At 34.6% G+C, this 19,005-nt stretch overlaps 1 protein-coding gene across 6 annotated transcripts in view; it reads left to right on the forward strand.

Moving 5' to 3' along the window:
- Positions 1 to 19,005, forward strand: part of NRXN1 (neurexin 1) — a 1,110,288-nt gene that overhangs the window by 963,255 nt on the left and 128,028 nt on the right. For 4 of the 6 annotated variants that reach the window (XM_047782102.1, XM_047782097.1, XM_047782098.1 and 1 more), the window contains 2 exons: positions 11,153 to 11,242; positions 12,606 to 12,925. In XM_047782102.1, coding sequence (XP_047638058.1) covers positions 11,153 to 11,242; positions 12,606 to 12,925 — 410 coding nt within the window. The remainder of the gene's footprint in view (positions 1 to 11,152; positions 11,243 to 12,605; positions 12,926 to 19,005) is intronic. The other 2 variants (XM_047782099.1, XM_047782100.1) reach the window with 1 other exon arrangement.

Here is a 19,005-nt window from a genome sequence, read left to right on the forward strand (position 1 = left end):
GCTTTAGGTCACACAGGATCCACTTCTGTTTACAGTTTCTGCGGCCCTTCTCTGCCACAAGCATTATGGGGGAGAGGGGAAGAGTTGATTTTCTGTTTGAGGTACATCTCTTAGAAGCATTAATATACACATTTAAATTTCTTTTTGAGACCTCAGTGATATCTAAAGTTTTCTTATTCCAGGAGCAGCTTTGTTACCAGGCTGCTGCTCCAGATGGTGGTCCCCTAAATTCTGTTCCCTCTGGGCAGGTGCCTTTGGCTTTTCTTTTTGTAAGGCCTCCTCAAGTTAATGACCTCCTTTCAGTCATTCCCACAGGCTTACAGGTAACCATGCATAAAGCTCTGAGAAATGAAGCTGACATTGCCTGGGAGAAATTGCAGTGACTTTGACAAAGCAACTATGGAATTCAGGACATCACATAATAAGTCTAGTTCCCTGGCCTTTATTTATCCTAGGAAAGAAAAACACATTTATTTTCTACTCTTTTTATACCTACCTCAACTAGTTCCCTATGCTCAGAGGTTGAGGAACAACTTCTGTGATCTCTGTATTTCTAGATTTGCCATTTTAGGCAAATTTTACCAGATAACAAATGATGACACAACCACTCTATAATGGCTAATATCTACTGAAGGCTTACTCTGTGCTAAGTACTGTAAGAGACTTACATATAGTATGTCACTTATTCTTATAAACTTATAAACACTTATGAGAAAGCTGATGTTCAGAGGTTTTATGCTCTTGGCCCAATATTACCCAGGTAGTTCATAGTAAAGCTAGGATTTGAACTCAGGAATTGGAGCTGGATATCTTAACCATCAGGGGTTCTCTTTTCACAGTGAATCTGACCACATGGGGAATATCGTCTAAGAATTAATGGCTGACAGCCAAAATAGAATTTTATTGGGGGAGAGTTATTTTAAGGTTTTTAGTTCAAGTTCACAGTGTTTGATTTGTCTGCAAAAGAAAAATGGTTATTTTATTTAAGAGCTTTTACATTTTATAAGATTGATAAGGCTGACAATGACTCAACACCTATATTTCAGCCTATCCTTTGCACTTCCAGGGAATTTAATCTTACATAATTTGTTTGCAGTTGACAAAGTCCATTTTTCTAATTGAAAAATAATCTTCCTACATTCCAATTACAAGTGAAGGAGAGAGATTAAAGTCTACTGAAAATGAGGTTGGAAGGCAAGAGTAATCAGACTTATTTTCCTTCACTGGAATATAAGGAATTTTCTCAATACCACTTACAGACCATATATGAGACATTTACTTATTTCCTCTTCCATAGGCCAGTCTAAATATTAAGAAAACTATACTAAAATCAAGATTGGTATGAGGAGGTGGAAAATCCAACTGTACCACATACTTCTTTGATTTTCAGAAATCAAGAACTAGGAAAAGAAGTTTTAGAGTATACATGTAAGTTCTTATTAGGGTGAATAAGATTAAATGTTGACATTATGATTTAGAAAGGGCTTGAGTTCTCATAGCTGGGAAAATGGCAAAATGCCATTAGTAAGGTAATGCAAGGCTGTTCTTACATTTCATTTTTCTTTTTCTCACCATTGAGTGCTGTCTGTCAGTGGCCTTGTCTGTTTTTGTAGCTGTTAAACCATTCTTCTCTCTTAAATGCTACACAGCTAGCACAAAAGAACTCTTCAGTATGCCTGATAAGAGAGTATGACCTTTAATTTATCAGAACATTCTGTATTTTGTTATCTGCTTGTCCCTGTTGCTTTTCATTTCTTGCTGCTGGTTTTTGATATGATACTCCAGTTTCTTTGCATTAGGCGCCCAATAACCTAGAAAGGCTTAGAGGCAGACATGTAAATCATTGTTCATTACACACAGGCAACAAGACTCAAAGTTCACAAGATTACCTCTATTTCTAATTAATCTCATGGAACAACACCCAGGATAAAATGTTTGAATATAAGTAGCTAATAGAAACACATGCTTCTACAAATTTTTGTATAAAGGCACACTAGGTATCTTAATGTAGTTCCACATAACCGAAGGACACGAAGGGGAAAATTTCTTAGGACAGTTAGAATTGTGCTAAGCTTCTCATTTCTTCCCCAAAGCACTGTTGAACTCTGCAGTAGACAACCTGCAGTTTTCCATGCCTAGCATTACAGCAGTCTCATGTGAAAAAACTGTTTCACTAGATGCAAGGCCTGCTGTTTCACAGAAGGAGCTGGGGTGTCTTCTGAAGCATTAGTTTTGAACAGGGCATTGTCTTACCTGAGCAGTCTGTCTTCAGCTGTATAAGTTAAGTGGGCTGCTGACAAGGCACACGGGTATGCTACCCTTGCTTGCTATAACACTGCATTAAGATACTATATTTAATTTGTAGAAAATACTTCTTTTTTGTTCAAGAAATAGTGGGGGCAAAATTGGAGTATCTATAAATATGGTATCGAAAATATTCAATTAACATTTGAAAAAGATCACTTATAATCCCTCTATCCTCACACAAATATTTTCATTTTTGCATATTGCCCTCGAATTCTTGCCAGCTTGCATAGTATTTTATTTAATAGTTTTAATATTGTTTGTATTACAGGTTTCACTTTGCATAACATAAGTATTTTAACCATTTGTATTCATAATTGCAATTAGTTGGAGTCAAGATATCTTCTATTAGAGAATATATTTATTAAAAATAGATTGGTCTGTAGAGCTTTATGAATTTAAAGAGGATACTCAATTATCAACATTTTAAGGATCAATACCTGCATTAAAACACATTTTGGGGCCCATAGCTGCAGCATGTGGAGGTCCCCAGGCCAGGGATTGAACCTGCACCACAGCTGTGACACAGGCCGCTGTAGTGCAGTGCTGATCTAGTGACAGTGCTAGATCCTTAACTCACTGCGCCACAAGAGAACTCTACAACGTATTTTAATCTGATGATTATTTTTATAAAATTTAGATTGCCTGTGATCTAAGTAAAATCCTTTGGGTTTGTATTCTATCTCACTTTTTTGTTCTAATTCATTGCCTTCTCTGAACTTCTATGGCAACTACAATTCAAATGGTGGCTAATTGTAGACATCTGCCAAGTTATCTGTTATCTTAAACTTCCATATAACTTTTCCCATTTTGTCTCTTGGCTCCCTAGCCAGGTATAAGCCCTTTAATGGTAGGTTCCATTAATGTACTGATGTGTGCCTGACACAATACTTTGAATACAGTCAGTGCTTATGTTTTAGCTTCACTGAGCTAGAATGCTTTCCAAATGTCTAGCTAAGCTATACTAAAGAAACAAAGGATTTGACTGTTGGAAGTAGAGAAGGAAGGAGAAGTCTTTGTGGGACATGACCTATGGTTAGGAAGGGTAGACATGGAGGCAACATGAAGTCCGTTGAATTCACTTTAACATGTTGCTGAGTTCTGTCCCTCTCTTATAAGACAGTGAAATGTAGTAGTAGTCTTTTGACTCATGGCAAGGACCCTCACTCCTTTTTCAACTTGTTTCTGAAAAGGATCAACATCAAAAAAATCTGTGAACTTGGTGGATCATTATAGGACTGTGATAAAGACAAGGAATGTCTGGAGCATTTTATATGACTATTCATGGCCAGGGCATCAGTATAAAAGGAAGAAAATGAAATGCTGCTCCTTGCTAGGATCTTAACTGTAGTAGATCTTTGATCACTTTACTTACTTCTGCTTCCCCATTTTAAATCTGTAAAACAGAGGTGATAAAAATATCCTCCTGATGAATTCTCAAGTATTTGTCCAAGGTTGTTGATTTCCTGTGCCCAAGACGGCAATCTCACCCCAAATTTTATAAGGCAGAACCTTTATAGACAAGACCATGACATTTTCCACTTTATAAGAGTACCATAAGGGTTGAAAGGAAAATGTTGGGCCTTTATGACTCAGGCTGTTTGAGATTTTGCTTTAATCACTCTTCTGTGGAATAGCTTTGGAGTCAAGTATATCTAGGCCCAAGTGGTTCCTCCATTTATCATATATAACATAGTATAGTTATAATATCTCTTTGAACCTCAATTTTTCTATCTGCAAAATAAAAGACACTTATGGTCAGACATCATTATGGGACTTAAATGAGATAACTTATTATGCAGGTAGCACAATGCATAAAATGTAAAAGCCACTCAGTAAATTATTTTCCTATTTTTTTTGTGGTCTTGTATTTTCATTTATACATAGTAGTGAATAGATGGACCAGACATAGTCCTTGCTTCAAGGAACCCACAATCAAGAATCAATTACTTGGAGTTCCCATTGTGGCTCAGCAGTAACGAACCCAACTAGTATCCATGAGGACACAAGTTCAATCCTTGGCCTCGCTCAGTGGGTTAAGGAACCAGCGTTGCTGTGAGCTGTGGTTTAAGTTGTAATCTTAGCTGCGATCTGGTATTGCTGTCGCTGTGGCATAGGCTGGCACCTACAGCTCCGATGTGATCCCTAGCCTGGGAGCTTCAATATGCCACAGGTACAGCCCTAAAAAGACCAAAAAAAAAAAAAAGAATCAATTACTTGAGTCTATTTCATCACAATTATAGATACTGCTACTAAGTGTTACAAGGATGCATGATGAAAGGCTCTAGACTAAATTGGTAGAGAGGTCCAGAGAATGCTTTCTTGAGAAACATATAAGCTAATAATATCAAAAGTAGAAGTATGTTGGCCAGACTCAGATGTTTGTGTGTGTGCCCATGCATGCGCCTGCCCATGCATGGGCATACACACACACATTGGGCATGAGTGGGAGTGTTGAGGTGTATTTAGAGATGCAGGGAATTTGCAAAGCAAGAAGGCTGACATACATCTTCAAAGAGGATTAGCTTGTCTGTAGAATTTGAGAGAAGTCCAAGGTGATTAGAATTTAAAGTGATAGAAATAAATGGTTCAAGATGAAATTGGAGAAGTAGGTGGGAGCCAGATAGATTGGTTTTTATGTGTCTTACTGATATAGCAAATCATGTAATTCATAGGACAAATATTTTGGTTAGAATAGCTATATTTTTCTACACGTTTGTTCCTTGAAGAGTGTCAGTAGTGTTCAAAGTTGACTTATATGGAACATTTCCAGCTAAGTTGGGTATTGCTATATTGTATGGTTTGTATAAACTATACATATGTCATTTAGTTGGAAATTTAGTGATAATGCTGTTTTTAAAACTATGAGTACCCTGGTGGCTCAGCAGGTTAAGGATCTGGCATTGTCACTGCTGTGACTCTGTCTTCTTCTGTGGTGCATGTTCGATCCCAGGCCCAGGAACTTCTGGTGCCAATAATTTGAAAATGTAAAAATAAAGTAAAACTAGTAATTTTACAAAACTGTGGTAAACTTTTACTTTGCCTTATTGGCTGAGGCATATCCAAATGCCATGTTCTCATTTAAAACAAGAGAGTCTAAAAACAGACTCCTAATCATCTCTGGAAATATGTGTAACTTTTTAGAACTCTTCGGTGTTTCCTTTCCCAGTGTTAAAAAAGCAGGAATCAAAAAGTCTTCAGGAGTTCCCGTCGTGGCGCAGTGGTTAACGAATCCGACTAGGAACCATGAGGTTGCGGGTTCGGTCCCTGCCCTTGCTCAGTGGGTTAACGGATCCGGCGTTGCCGTGAGCTGTGGTGTAGGTTGCAGATGCGGCTTGGATCCCGCGTTGCTGGGGCTCTGGCGTAGGCCGGTGGCCACAGCTCCGATTCGACCCCTAGCCTGGGTACCTCCATATGCCGCGGGAGTGGCCCAAGAAATAGCAAAAAAGACAAAAAAAAAAGTCTTCAGTAGAAGGGAGTATCTTTGTTTTCAGTTTCATATTATTCTGGACAAATGTTAGATTCATAGCATTGCTTCTTCTTATTGTTTTCTAAGTATATTACTACATCATATCAAAAACTGCCACTTTTATTTTGAGGAAAAGTTACACATCAAGAGAGATCTATGAAATTGAGAGGAGAAAACCCTGTTGTTGGCAAAGTTCCTATAGCTGGTCTCTACTGACCAATAGTCATAAAAATATGATTACAATTTTATTTCCCTTTGTTTTCTGAGTCCCACCATGAAATTTAACTCCAAGTCAAGGATTTGAGTTTTATTACTCCTTGCTGCTTACCTTGATTCTTTGAAATTACTCTTGTTTCCTTGAAGTCAAGAGATTTATATATAAAAAAATTAATATATCATAGTGTGACCACTATGGTTAAGTAGGAAAATAAAAGTATCTGGAATTCAATCAAAATTGAGGATGCTACCCTCTTAATTCTGAATGATCAGATTTTCCCTTTTGTTCTTTAACCGTGGAACCTTGTTTGAAATATGCATTTGGTACCTTATACCTAAATAGCCACACCAATTAGAGCGTTAACCTTTCAATTAGTAGTAGTGTTACTACATGGGTCCTGTTTCTTGCCAAAAATACTAAATTCTGAAGTTCTCTTGAGGCTCAGTGGGTTAAAGATTTGGCATTGTCATTGCAGTGGCTTGGGTTGCTGCTATGGCACATGTTTATGCTCTGGCTCAGGAACTTCTGTGTGCTATGGGTTGGCCAAAAAAAGGAAAAAAGTACTAAATACTGAAACTAAAATAATGCTATATTAACTTTTGAAAATTTACTAATTAAAAAATGACTGAGTCCTTCAACAATTCAAAGAAAAATAAACCAAATTTTACATGCTGTTTTATTGCTTGAAAATTACTTTAACAGAGACTTGTGTGTTGCTGGTGACATTCTCAGTGGAGGTAGCAATAATTTTAACCCACATAAAATTAACTGAAGGAAAAATAAAATACAATTCAAAGAAAAACCTCGTTCCACTTTTATTAGGGTAAAGGAAACAAGTGACTAAATTATTATCTTTTATTCATTGAGAAACTCTGGTTTTAAAAACCTAATTTATGTGCTCAAAAGATTGCTGTAGTTAATTTACATGCTTTTTAAGAAATGAAAACTCTACTTGGACCCTATTTATAATTCCAAAATGAATAGGTTTTTACGAGTGGATCATTACTGCTTTCTCCTTACCTCTTATTTAGGATACTTAAAGATGAAAATAGCTTCTCACCTTTCATTTGATTTGAATTTTCAGGTACACTTTCATTGTTTTTAATGTCTTCTATCAGTAAAAGCCTGCGACCTTTAACGATCCTAGAAAGTCCAAGTAATGTTTTTACATCCCACTGTTCTTGGTATCAGATCCCAACACTTTCCAAAGAAAAGCAAAGGTCATCAGAAATTATATTTATCTTTGACCTTTTCCAATCATATGTTTTATGTCCTTTATCTTGCATATAAAGTTTATGCGTATATTTAAGTAGGGACAGGATTAAATAAAATGAATATAGTCATACAAAGTTATTTGTAAATAACATGAATTTGTAAAGGAATGAAATACATTTAGGGCAATTTCTTAAAATAATGTATCTCATTTTGACTTTCCATATGCAGTTTATTAATGAAAATTATGAGGTAGAGGTGAACTGTGGCCTTATTCCTTATGAACCTAAACAATCTGAACTGATTTGTATCCAATAGTAGGAGGGGTTTGGAAATCATCTATTAGAAAGATATTGTCAGTCTGTTCTATTTAGAAGTGTCTTTGTTGACAATGTTGACAAAGTATATAATACAATTCTGTCCCAAGGAAAGTCATTATATTTTTATTCTAGTAGAAGAACAAAAAATTTGGAGACTATAGTCAACATACATTTAAGTAAGTGCCGTCTGGTTTCCCATCCATTACACCAACTAAGAATAAAGTCTTGCCTTGAATTTCAGAATTGAATATTTTAATTAAAAAAAACTAGGAGACATTTGAAATTCATGGATTATAGGATTGTATGATTCCATTCATGTGGCTATGTTTCTTTAAAAGTATCAAATTAAAACAGTAAAAATAAAAAAATAAAAATAATAAAAAAGTACCGTGTCCTTTTACACCTATCTCTGATGCGTTCTCTATTTTTTTCTTGTGGTTATCATTAGATCATGTCTTTGTTATTCAATGGGAATGCAGTGTTTGTTGTTTTTTAAGCTGGATCTCATCGAGAATCTTCAAAAGTTATGTTGACTTAAGTCATGCCATATCAATCATATTAATCATTCTGTGAGTGCTAGTTAAAGATATGAGGGTAAAATGTATGTATATATGTATGTATGTAGGTAGGTATGTCTGTATGCATGTATGTGGGTGTGTATATATTCTTGTGTTTATAAATTCTTATGCTTTTTTATAATCATTCAAAAGCCTTCAGTTTTCTCCACCTGTATTATTTAAGGCTTTCCTCTTTACTCTCCCTACTAATAATAACTATGATTATCTACTTTGTGGCATGGGACAGTTATTATTAAACAAATAATGAGCTGATTGTGTGGATGTTCAAATCAGTGATAATCATTAAAGACATAAAATTATAATTGAAATGTGTGATGTTTCCTTTAGAGAGTACAAAGGGACACTTAGCTACATGTGATCTATCCTCTGGGCACAAATATTTGCTTTCTTATGAATGTTGTTAGACTGTAGAGATGAGATAATGATGCCATAGAAGCTCTCAGAATTTAAAATAAGATTTCCTTTATTACTTTGTTCTGCAGATATTTCATAGGAAGTCCTATGATAGATATTGTGCAAATGCTGAGAATATAACAATAAACACTGCACATAATACCTGACATCATGGAACTTCAGAATTCAGAGAGAGAATATTTATTGAATATGCAATTACAAAGTCAGTGGTTGTTTACAAAGGGCATGTAACAGAAAAGCATATTTCAGGTGTCCTAATCTAACTTGACATCAGGGAAGACCTCCTGAGGAAGTAATGTTCCTGCCAAGAAGACTCCATTAATGAGTCATGTTCGGCTAAGGAAACATAAGGATGGGATGGGAGTGAGGAAAAGTCTTTTAATTAAAGGAGAGTACAGGTGCAAAAGTCCAGAGGTAAGGGAGGACTTTAGAAGAAACGAAAGAAGTCCTATGAGGATGGAAAGAGGAGAGCAAGGCAGTGACAGACATGAGGTAGGGCAGGGGAGGTAGGGAGGAGGATCATGGGCATTCTCATAAGCCTCATCAGGCTGTTTGAGATTTTACTCTGAAGGCAATGGGAGGGTTGTAATAGACAAGTGGCATAATTGGATATTGGCTGACATGATGAGAATGGATTAATTGATTACACAAAATGCAGAGAAGTTCATTAAAATACTGTGGTAGTAATTGGTCAAGAGGAGGTTTGCAGCCTAGATTTGGGTGGTATCTAGGGGAATAATAAATCATTTCTGATGATGGGAACACTCTAGCATGAAAAACAGCACGTAAAACCACATGATTATAATGTTGTCAGGAGAGTTATATCAGTGTGAATTGATATGAATGTTAGTTAACAAAGAAGTCCGTAGAGCAAAGGGTTTGTGTTTTTGAAAATATTTTGTTTGCTGATCAAATTATGTACATAAAAATGTTCATTATATAAATCACACAAAAGAGAAAAACATATTCATCAATAACCATGCTGCCCTAAGATAACCAATTTTAAATTTTAGTAAATTTTTTGAAATATGTAGTATACACACATAAGTAAGCACACAAAAGAGAATATAAATTGTACACACATCTTAAAAATGAAGATAGATTTGGAATTAAGCTATTTTATCACTTTTTAAAAAATATCAATATACAAAAAATATGTCCCATCGGAAAAACTATTATAATGTTTTAATAATTTTATAATACAGATAAATACATATTAATGTTTTTATTAAATTTTATATTTGGTTCTGCTTCAATATTTATATTTTCAATTCCATACCAATGTATGATGTATTTTCAGTCATGTAAAACATCAAAGGACAGATTGGTAAGGTGTAAACCGTAGTTCGTTTCTCTTTCTCTGAAAGTGTGTAACCAGTATCATGGTGGGTTTATTGTGGTAAGTATAATGTATAATAAGACTAGAGTAAGAAAACTAAGAAAATGAGAAAATTAATAATTCTAAATCTCAGAAAATTATATATATTTTATCTTCCCTAGAAAAATGCTCCCAGCTTTTCTTGTGGGCAGTAGTACCATGAAACATTTCTTTCTGAGTCTTCATCTGAGCTGGTACCAAAATATCTTAGTTCAAAATTCCATGTTAGTTAATTTCCATAGAAAAGAAAAACTTCTTGCAGTATTCACAAATGAGTGCTGACATCGCAGCCTAGATTCTTCCTAAGTGTTTTATAGATCAAGAAAACACTCATCTATTTGCAGGCATTATTCAAGGTCAGTTTAAACTATGTTTTTATCAGAATTTTTTATTCAAAGAATCAAGGCTCTCACTTAATTTAGAGCTATGAATAGGGACCACTCTTTGTGGCCTCTATTTTTTCCTGAAGCTATCATGCCTTCTTTAGAACAGTTTCATAAAAGCAAATATTTGAGTATATGATTTTCTTTTCAAATGTTATACACCTCAACATGTTAAGCTTTAAATGCAACTGAAGGACACTCAAATAAAGTCACTTTTGTCAAAGCCTTTTCCTATAATAGCATATTTGGATGATGCAAGATGTAATCCCTTGTGATGTCCAAGTGATTGATAAACCAATTTGCGTGGAATATACAAGAACTATTCAGACTTTGTGGTTTCCTTAAATGAGATGAATAAGAATTTCTCTTTTCTGAATAGGACATAAAGTATACTAGGCCTATTTTAGATGCTTCAGTGTGCCAAAGACGGTATTAAGTTTGGTGTTCATAAATTACTAATCTGGAATAAGAGGTTGAATGTATTTTGAAAACTTAAACCTGTTTCACCTGAACATGTTTAACTAGTTAATAAGAAACATCAAAAAGACAAAACCCTGAGATCAATGGTCATTTTTTTGTAAAGCTATTATATACTGTTTAAATTGGTTGTTCGGGTCTGTCTATAACATAAGTTTTAATAACCTAGCTCAAATGCAGATTTCTAATTTTCAATTAACATAGGAATAATTTTGTTTGCTAAAATAAAATAAATGAATGAATGACAAGTCTGAGACATGAAATGTTCTAGGTAGAACTTTTTAAAATTCCAAATTTCAAAAAATCATGTGGCAACTGTATAGCTCAAGCTTTAAGTATTAACTTTTAACCTTTGACCTTACAGATTTTAACCAATGAAATGTCTCTTTAAACTTTAAAGGAAACAATGATAACGAGCGCCTGGCGATTGCTAGACAGCGAATTCCATATCGACTTGGTCGAGTAGTTGATGAATGGCTACTCGACAAAGGTAAAAAACATTGATTAAAACTTCAAATAAAAAAATAATTTGAACATAACCAAGTAGTACTTCATTGTAACACTAATAAACAAAAAAAATAAATTTTCCGTAAAACTAAATTAAAAACAAATTTAAAACAGTAAAATGTAGATAGTAATTTGCATTCCTTGTATAATAATTTCTATACATTTTTAGACGTACCAGCTGTTTAATAATCTTACCCTGTTAACTTAAGGTTAAAGGGACTGTTAAATATAATCCACTAACTCAATCTATGAAGGTACTCACAGCAAGCATTAACCCAAAATGATAAATCGTTCATAGATTATATTACATGTTCCAGCCTCTAAATTATTAACTAAAATATATGTAGTTCTGATATCTTTATTATGGTCCTGAAAAAAACAAACAAACTCTTGGTTTAAACTGTAGGCATCTTAAATAGTGGGCAATATGGATTGCCAGTCAAAATGAAGTCCCTTTAACGTTTGCAACCTGCTAAGAGCATTTGGGAACAAGCCCTAATTAAAACTGAACTTAAAGTTGTGTGCATGCTTTTTATGAACAGAGAGCAATCTGCTAAAACTGGATACTCAATTTGATGATATTGGTACTGTTTCTGAGGATTGCTGTTTGATGGAAATGTGCCATAATTTCTCCATCGGTTTGTGTATCATTCCTGAAGCCGCTTTTTTACATCTGAAGCTATATTTTTTCATTTTGTTTTGTTTTAATAGACTTGCTGAAAGCCAATCAGAAAAAACATTTTTGGACTTTTTTTGTCTCTGACACGCTCAGTGTAAACCATGTGTTTCTTTTCAGTGTAATTGTTGGAAAATAGAATAATTCAAATAACAATGGACTATTGCCTTCAAAAAATAAACATTTCTAAAGAAGTGCTTAGAGATACATGTGGCCATTAAGTCAATTATGAAATCTTTACAATAAATTTAAAATTAGATTTCAACTGCTATAGATTAGTTTCTGCCAGTGGTAATTTTAAAATGACAAATACTTGAAATGTTAGATATCTCACATTTTTTTAATTTAGCAAATTAAACTTAAGAGACCATGAGTATAATATCTCGAGGTAAAAGGGGAAAGGGATCCACTAAAAATTAATTTATAATACTTTGATTGGTCTTTTAGCAAAAGCACTACATTTACAATAAGTTGAGAATTTACAAGTATTTGCCAATGATTATGCATTTCATGGACACCTCATTTATAAGCAATGAATTATGAGTCAAATGCCTCTCTTATAGTTTATTGCTTTCATTATCCACCCCATGAAAGATCTGTTTTATCATCCTTTGTAGAATGTAGAGTTCACAATCAACATTTTTGCATGTATGTAATATTATTTTTACAGGGCGTCAGCTCACAATCTTCAATAGCCAAGCAACCATAATAATTGGCGGGAAAGAGCAGGGCCAGCCCTTCCAGGGTCAGCTCTCTGGGCTTTACTACAATGGCTTGAAAGTTCTGAATATGGCAGCCGAAAATGATGCCAACATCGCCATAGTGGGAAATGTGAGACTGGTTGGTGAAGTGCCTTCCTCTATGACAACCGAGTCGACAGCCACTGCCATGCAGTCAGAGATGTCCACGTCAATTATGGAGACCACCACGACCCTGGCTACTAGCACAGCCAGAAGAGGAAAGCCCCCTACGAAAGAACCCATTAGCCAGGTGAGTACATGGATTTCATTTCTTCCTTTTGGATCTGTGATTTTGAAACTGAACTCTGCTGCATATGTGTCTTTTCTACGGGATTGTTTCTGATCTCAAGCATTGCAGCTTTTTACAAACTTGCTTAATATATAAACTCATTTGAAGATGAAATGTGTCTACTGCTGTTGGTTTGAGATTTGTGTTGGTTTGTGTGTGGCTAGCTGATATTCTTGACTCAGTAACTGTGGTCCAACCTAAGCTGAGAGGACTTCTGCTAATTACAGGGATTTTTCACTTTTGAGTGAACCAGTAGATGAATGACATATCTGAAAGGCCTTGTTTGTTCAAGCCCAGCACTTCATCAAAATAAAAATAAATGCAAGTTTAAAAATCTAAAAAAGAGGAATTGCCTAAAGCACTTCTATTATATTTTGAAGTCTGAAAATTTTGAATTGGTAGGCATGTGGCTTTCATGGTGAATAAGCCTACTCTTACTGTCTATGGGAAAAACATACTGTTAGTTTATCTGAAGATAGAAACTCAAAATATGATTCTTAGAAATTATCTTGTGGGGTTCCCCTGTGGTGCAGTGGGTTAGGAATCTGACTGCAGCAGCTTGGGTCACTATGGAGGTACAGATTGGATCCCTTGCCCAGCAGTGCAGTGGCTTAAAAGGATCTGACAGGGACTTCCCATTGTGGTGCTGTGGAAACAAATCCGACTAGTATCCATAAGGATGTGGGTTCGATCCCTGGCCCAACTCGGTGTGTCAAGGATCCAGCATCGCCATGAGCTGTGGTATAGGTTGTAGACACTGCTTGGATCTGGTGTTGCTGAGGATATGGTGTAGGCCAAAAGCTGTAGCTCTGATTTTACCCCTAGCCTGGGAACTTCCATATGCTGTAGGTGCAGCCCTAAAAAGCAAACAAACAAACAAACAAACAAAAAAGGTGGGAGTGGGGAATCTGACATTAATGCAGGTGTGGCTCAGATTAATTCCCTGGCCTGGAAACTTCCATGTGCTATGGGTGTGGGCTAAAAAAAAAGTGCTGTCTTGTTTTTATATGTGGCTAACTACCCTCACCCATAATTCACTTCAGTGAACTTATTTTTCAATTTTATGTCTAAAATTTTTGAAAAATAGAATTTTTAAATATCACATTTGTGCAACATTTATTCAATCAAGATGTACTTACTGACTGCCTACTATCAGGCACTGGCTTAGGTACCGGCATTACATCAATGAAGAAGAAGGGGAAAAAAAAATCCTACCTCAGAGCTTACATTTTAGAAATGCCTTTTAGAATGCTGTTGAAATGCTATTAAACACTATTAGATCTCTGTTGACATTTATAGCCCTTGTACATATTCTGTTGTTAATGCTTTCAGAATTGTATGTTCCTCTTGGCCCAAAATTGATTGTTTTATTTTGTTTTTAATAGTTAATGAGTGTCTCTAGTAGGTGGCATATAAAGCGTTTCCAAATATATGATTCCAGAAAACCTCATTCTAAAGCTGCAAGAGTGACAATTATTTTTTTAAATTGCTTTTATTTAAAATGTTTGAAGCAGATCAAGTGTCACAGTTAGAAAGAGAGTAGAAGATGAATTCTGTTCACATCAGTACCCTATCTACTAATTAACATATGTTTACCAGAGAAGGAAGAAAACAGATTCTGGTTTTTTCCTTTGAATAGAAGGAGGGAGTGGGAAGAACAGAATAGAGAAAGAGAAGATGTCCTAGAATAAGAGAGGTAACAAAAAAAAATGTAAATTCTGTAAATTCATAAATGTAGTATTGTATATTATACACCTATATGCCTCCTTGTTTTTCTTTCTTCTCTCTCTTTTTTTTAATTTGCATTTGGCCACTAAGTAAAATGAGCTGTCTCGATACAGCTTTCTTATTCACACTGCAGTGTACTGTTCCAGGCACTGGGGATGCATCAGGAATAACAAACAAAAAACCCTTCCCTTGTGAAATATGCATTTTAGAAGCAAGTATGCCCAGGGTATAATCATTTTGTTGATTATCCTCTGTCTTGTTTGGGTTAATAAGATTTTTAATACTCACGCTTAGCCTCTTGGATAAAGACTTATGACTTTAGACAGATTTATGCATGCCCAACAGCTCCATTTGATATTATTTTCTAATACTTCACTAATGATTTGTTATTGTGGTTATTGGTTTATGGTTTATTTAATGATAAGCAGATTATTAAGGCAAATCTGATACAGGAAAATGAAGCAGAGCAATGATAGACCATTTCCTTTTTGCGAAGTAATTCATAAGAGGACATTCTAGGATATTCGGAATTGGAAATGTTGTTGTGAATAGAATTTGAAATAATCAGATATTTTTCTTAGTAGTTTTGTTTCAACATTAATGAAATTATAGTTGCCTCAGTTCTTACGTAAATTGGATGTATCACAAAATAAGGAAAGAACTATCAGCCTCGTTTTTATGTATTTTATCAATTAGTAATTGCTATATATCAAGAAATTATGTTAAGAAAACGTGTGTAAAATAGCTGTTTCATTTGTAAGTTAAACATCTAGAAATGGAGAAATTAAAATTTATGCATTTTATAATATTAACTAATTTCATAGGAAAACAGTTAAATTGCTGAAGAAAACAGTCTCTTTTATTATAAGCTATAACATGTTTCAAGACAGCAGTGGTTTATGAAAGAAAATGATCTAATCCATTAGTGATTACTTGGTTCATTTAAGGAGGTATTGACTTAAATAAAAGATTACTAGGTTCATTAAAAAATAGATATTTTAAATCTTCAGATTTTTAGCAGTCCAACAATAGCAATTAAATAATTTGGATTAATATTGCTATAAATATGAAGTTTAGCAACTGCATTTTAAAGTTGGACTAAAAGTTTTTAAAATTTTTATACAGATATGTTTATGATTACAGGTAATAAGATATGAATGTATGGTGGAAAAAAACTTCTAGGGAAGAAAGCAAATTATTTATTTTTGAGAACAAAGTATTATTGTAAATTTTCTTTACCTCACAACTTATTTTTAACTTCCCCTCCAACTGCAAAGAGATGACTGATATATAGATAACTTAAATGCTTGTTAGAATCGTCAGAGTCTTAGAAATTTAAATTTGAAAGTGATTTGGAGTGCTAATTTCAAGACTGCAACCTTTGACCCATTTTTTGCAGCTTGGATCAGGCATCGTTCTTTAAACCCTGTTCATAATGCCCATATCTGCCTGCTTTTATCAACTGCCTTACTAAATTGTATACCAGGAAGTGTCATTTTATTTTTAAAAAGCCATACTGGACTGTTTTCTCAATCAAAGTATATTTTCCTCAGCGACAACATGGAGCCACTTAAGCTACAATGGCAATGAACCTTAGGGTGATTGCATGTTTTAGAACTATGGAAACAGATTTTTGGTCAAGCAGAATTAAATTGGATTCATTTCAGATAGATGAGATGATATTTGTTCAGCCATCCTGCAGGGCAAGTAGTAGGGGAGAAATGTATTTTCAGTTTTTCACAGAGTCAGAGAACATAAAAGAGTATTCACAAAATGTCATCCCATAAGATCCTGTTTACATTCCTATTTAAAAGCAAATATGCTTTAAAAAGTAAAAAAAAAAAAAGCTTTTCTTCTCTGAATGATGATCAATTTTTAAGACTGATGTTTACTAAAAAGACATGATTTGTATTATGAAATAATGGGCATATTTACCAACCCATCTGGTTAAATAGCTTTTAAAAATGTGAATATAACAATATTAATAGTAGTTTTTATGTGGATTACATCATATACATTTGATAAAATTTGTTTTACTTATAATATTTAATATGTGAAAGTTTCCGTAAGACCCACTCATCCTAAAAAAGAGAAACTTTCTATAGGGCTAATCTCAGAAAGTGAATATCTATACAGGCCAACTGTAAAAGTCAAATAATTGACAGTAGAAGTTCTGGATGCTGAGAGCTTATTGGGATTTTTGATAGCTACGTGTTCCCTCCTTTTCTGAATAATCTGGCAATGTTTTGGATGTCTATGTAAATTTACATGAATGAGTAGAGTAAGTCAATACACAAAGGGCAATATTGGTTGCCTGTTTGCAAAGAAAGGAAATTGTTTCTTTAAAGATAAAGGCTGTGACATTTCTTTTGATCAATGCTTTGTATCACATGTTGTGAGCTTACGGTTCTTCCCTTCAGAGAATGTTTTATAAGTTATATACATACTGTGGAGAATATGGATCCATAGTAATGCCTTTTGCTTAGAGGAAGTATGGCATAATGGAAAGATCACAGTAAATCAGGAGACCTGGTTTCCAATTTCAACACATCCACCTACATTTTTGTGTAACCTGGACAGATTGGTTAACCTCACTGCACTTTGGCCTTGCTATTTCTCTAAAATAAGTATATTTAACTAGGAATCTCTTGAATCGTACTCAGCTCTAGAATTTCACTGACTCTAGTGATGATCCTCTTCATTAGGTTTTCTGATGCTTACTTAATAAAGAATAGTTTTCACCTTTGACTTTTACAATTGGCCTGTATAGTCCTCCTGTGCACTTGGTGTGTCAATGTAATTATTAATAGTGTCCTTTTTGACTCTAAAAGGCATCCTACTTTGGTTTATAAATTATATTACACCCTACTTTTACTGCATATATAAACTATCTTTGCAAGAAAATCATACTTCATAAGAATAATAAATAGTGAAGCCCTGTCCTTTATATTCAGAGCAGAAACCGAGTATCTGGTATCCTTACCTGGTTTTAAGAATCCGTAGTCTTTTTCATCTTCTTTTCATCTCACTTCAAAAATCTTGAGAAGGAAGTGAGAATAAGGCTTTGAGAGATTCTGAGTTTTGACTGAAGGGACCACAGTTTGCAACTCCTAGTAAGAAATTAAATTGTAGAGTAGAGCAGAATATGTAAATATGAGTGAAAGGTATTGGAACAGTTCCCTGTTTCGAGTTAGGCTTTTTTCAGAGTGGAGTTAGCAAACCTAATGAAGACAAAGAACTATTAAGGATTTTGAAATATTTGTAGGTTGTCAGGGCATGTATATTCACTTCTTACTGAAGCCAATGGCATTTGCTTCCTGTGGAATGTTCCAAAAAGAATCCCAATTAGTGTTCAATCAAGAAAAGCATATTTGAATATGTTGGACACTGCTATTGCCTCCTGGCGGCTTTGGAGATACTCATGAAAAATTAATACTGTTTGTTTGAAAAATGTAAGCAGTGTACACACATATTTCTATGAAAAATATCTAAAACCAACAAAATACATACCGTAACTTCAAAGAACAAAATTTTATTTTTTATTAAAAATATTAACTTTATAGCTTCATTATTAAAAAATAAATGCATTACTTATAATTATGTATGTTCTTGATAATCACTCTGCATGTTAAAATACTGGTGACATGAATAATTAATTTTATTTTCCCTAGTCCAGTTGTTCTGCTGAATTCACTTAAATTAATATACATTTTTTAACACAAATTTTAGTGCATATTAAATAGAACAGGAGTTCCCGTCGTGGCGCAGTGGTTACCGAATCCGACTAGGAACCATGAGGTTGCGGGTTCGGTCCCTGCCCTTGCTCAGTGGGTTAACGGATCCGGCGTTGCCGTGAGCTGTGGTGTAGGTTGCAGATGCGGCTCGGATCCCGCGTTGCTGTGGCTCTGGCGTAGGCCGGTGGCTACAGCTCCGATTCAACCCCTAGCCTGGGAACCTCCATATGCAGCGGGAGCGGCCCAAGAAATAGCTAAAAAGACAAAGAAAAATAAAAATAAAAATAAATAAATAAATAGAACAACACTTGGGTGTAGATTTAAAAATATATACAAAGGCATATTCTTCTGAAATGAATGATGCCAGATAAGAAAAGTATAATTCACTGTAATTTTAAATGTAGATAAGTGCTGCTCTTTAATAGGTGTTTCACCTCTCATTGCTGGTAAGAAAAATTCTAGGATCTATACATTTTAAACAGCTTAAGAATTATTGTGCTCAGTTTCATTTTCTCTAGGGTCTAGAAGTTTCACTGAATGAAAAGGTGTTCTTTTGGTGGATGGATGCAGTCTTGGTTT

Source organism: Phacochoerus africanus, chromosome 5 (genome assembly GCF_016906955.1).
Source record: "Phacochoerus africanus isolate WHEZ1 chromosome 5, ROS_Pafr_v1, whole genome shotgun sequence".
Lineage (NCBI taxonomy): Eukaryota > Metazoa > Chordata > Mammalia > Artiodactyla > Suidae > Phacochoerus > Phacochoerus africanus.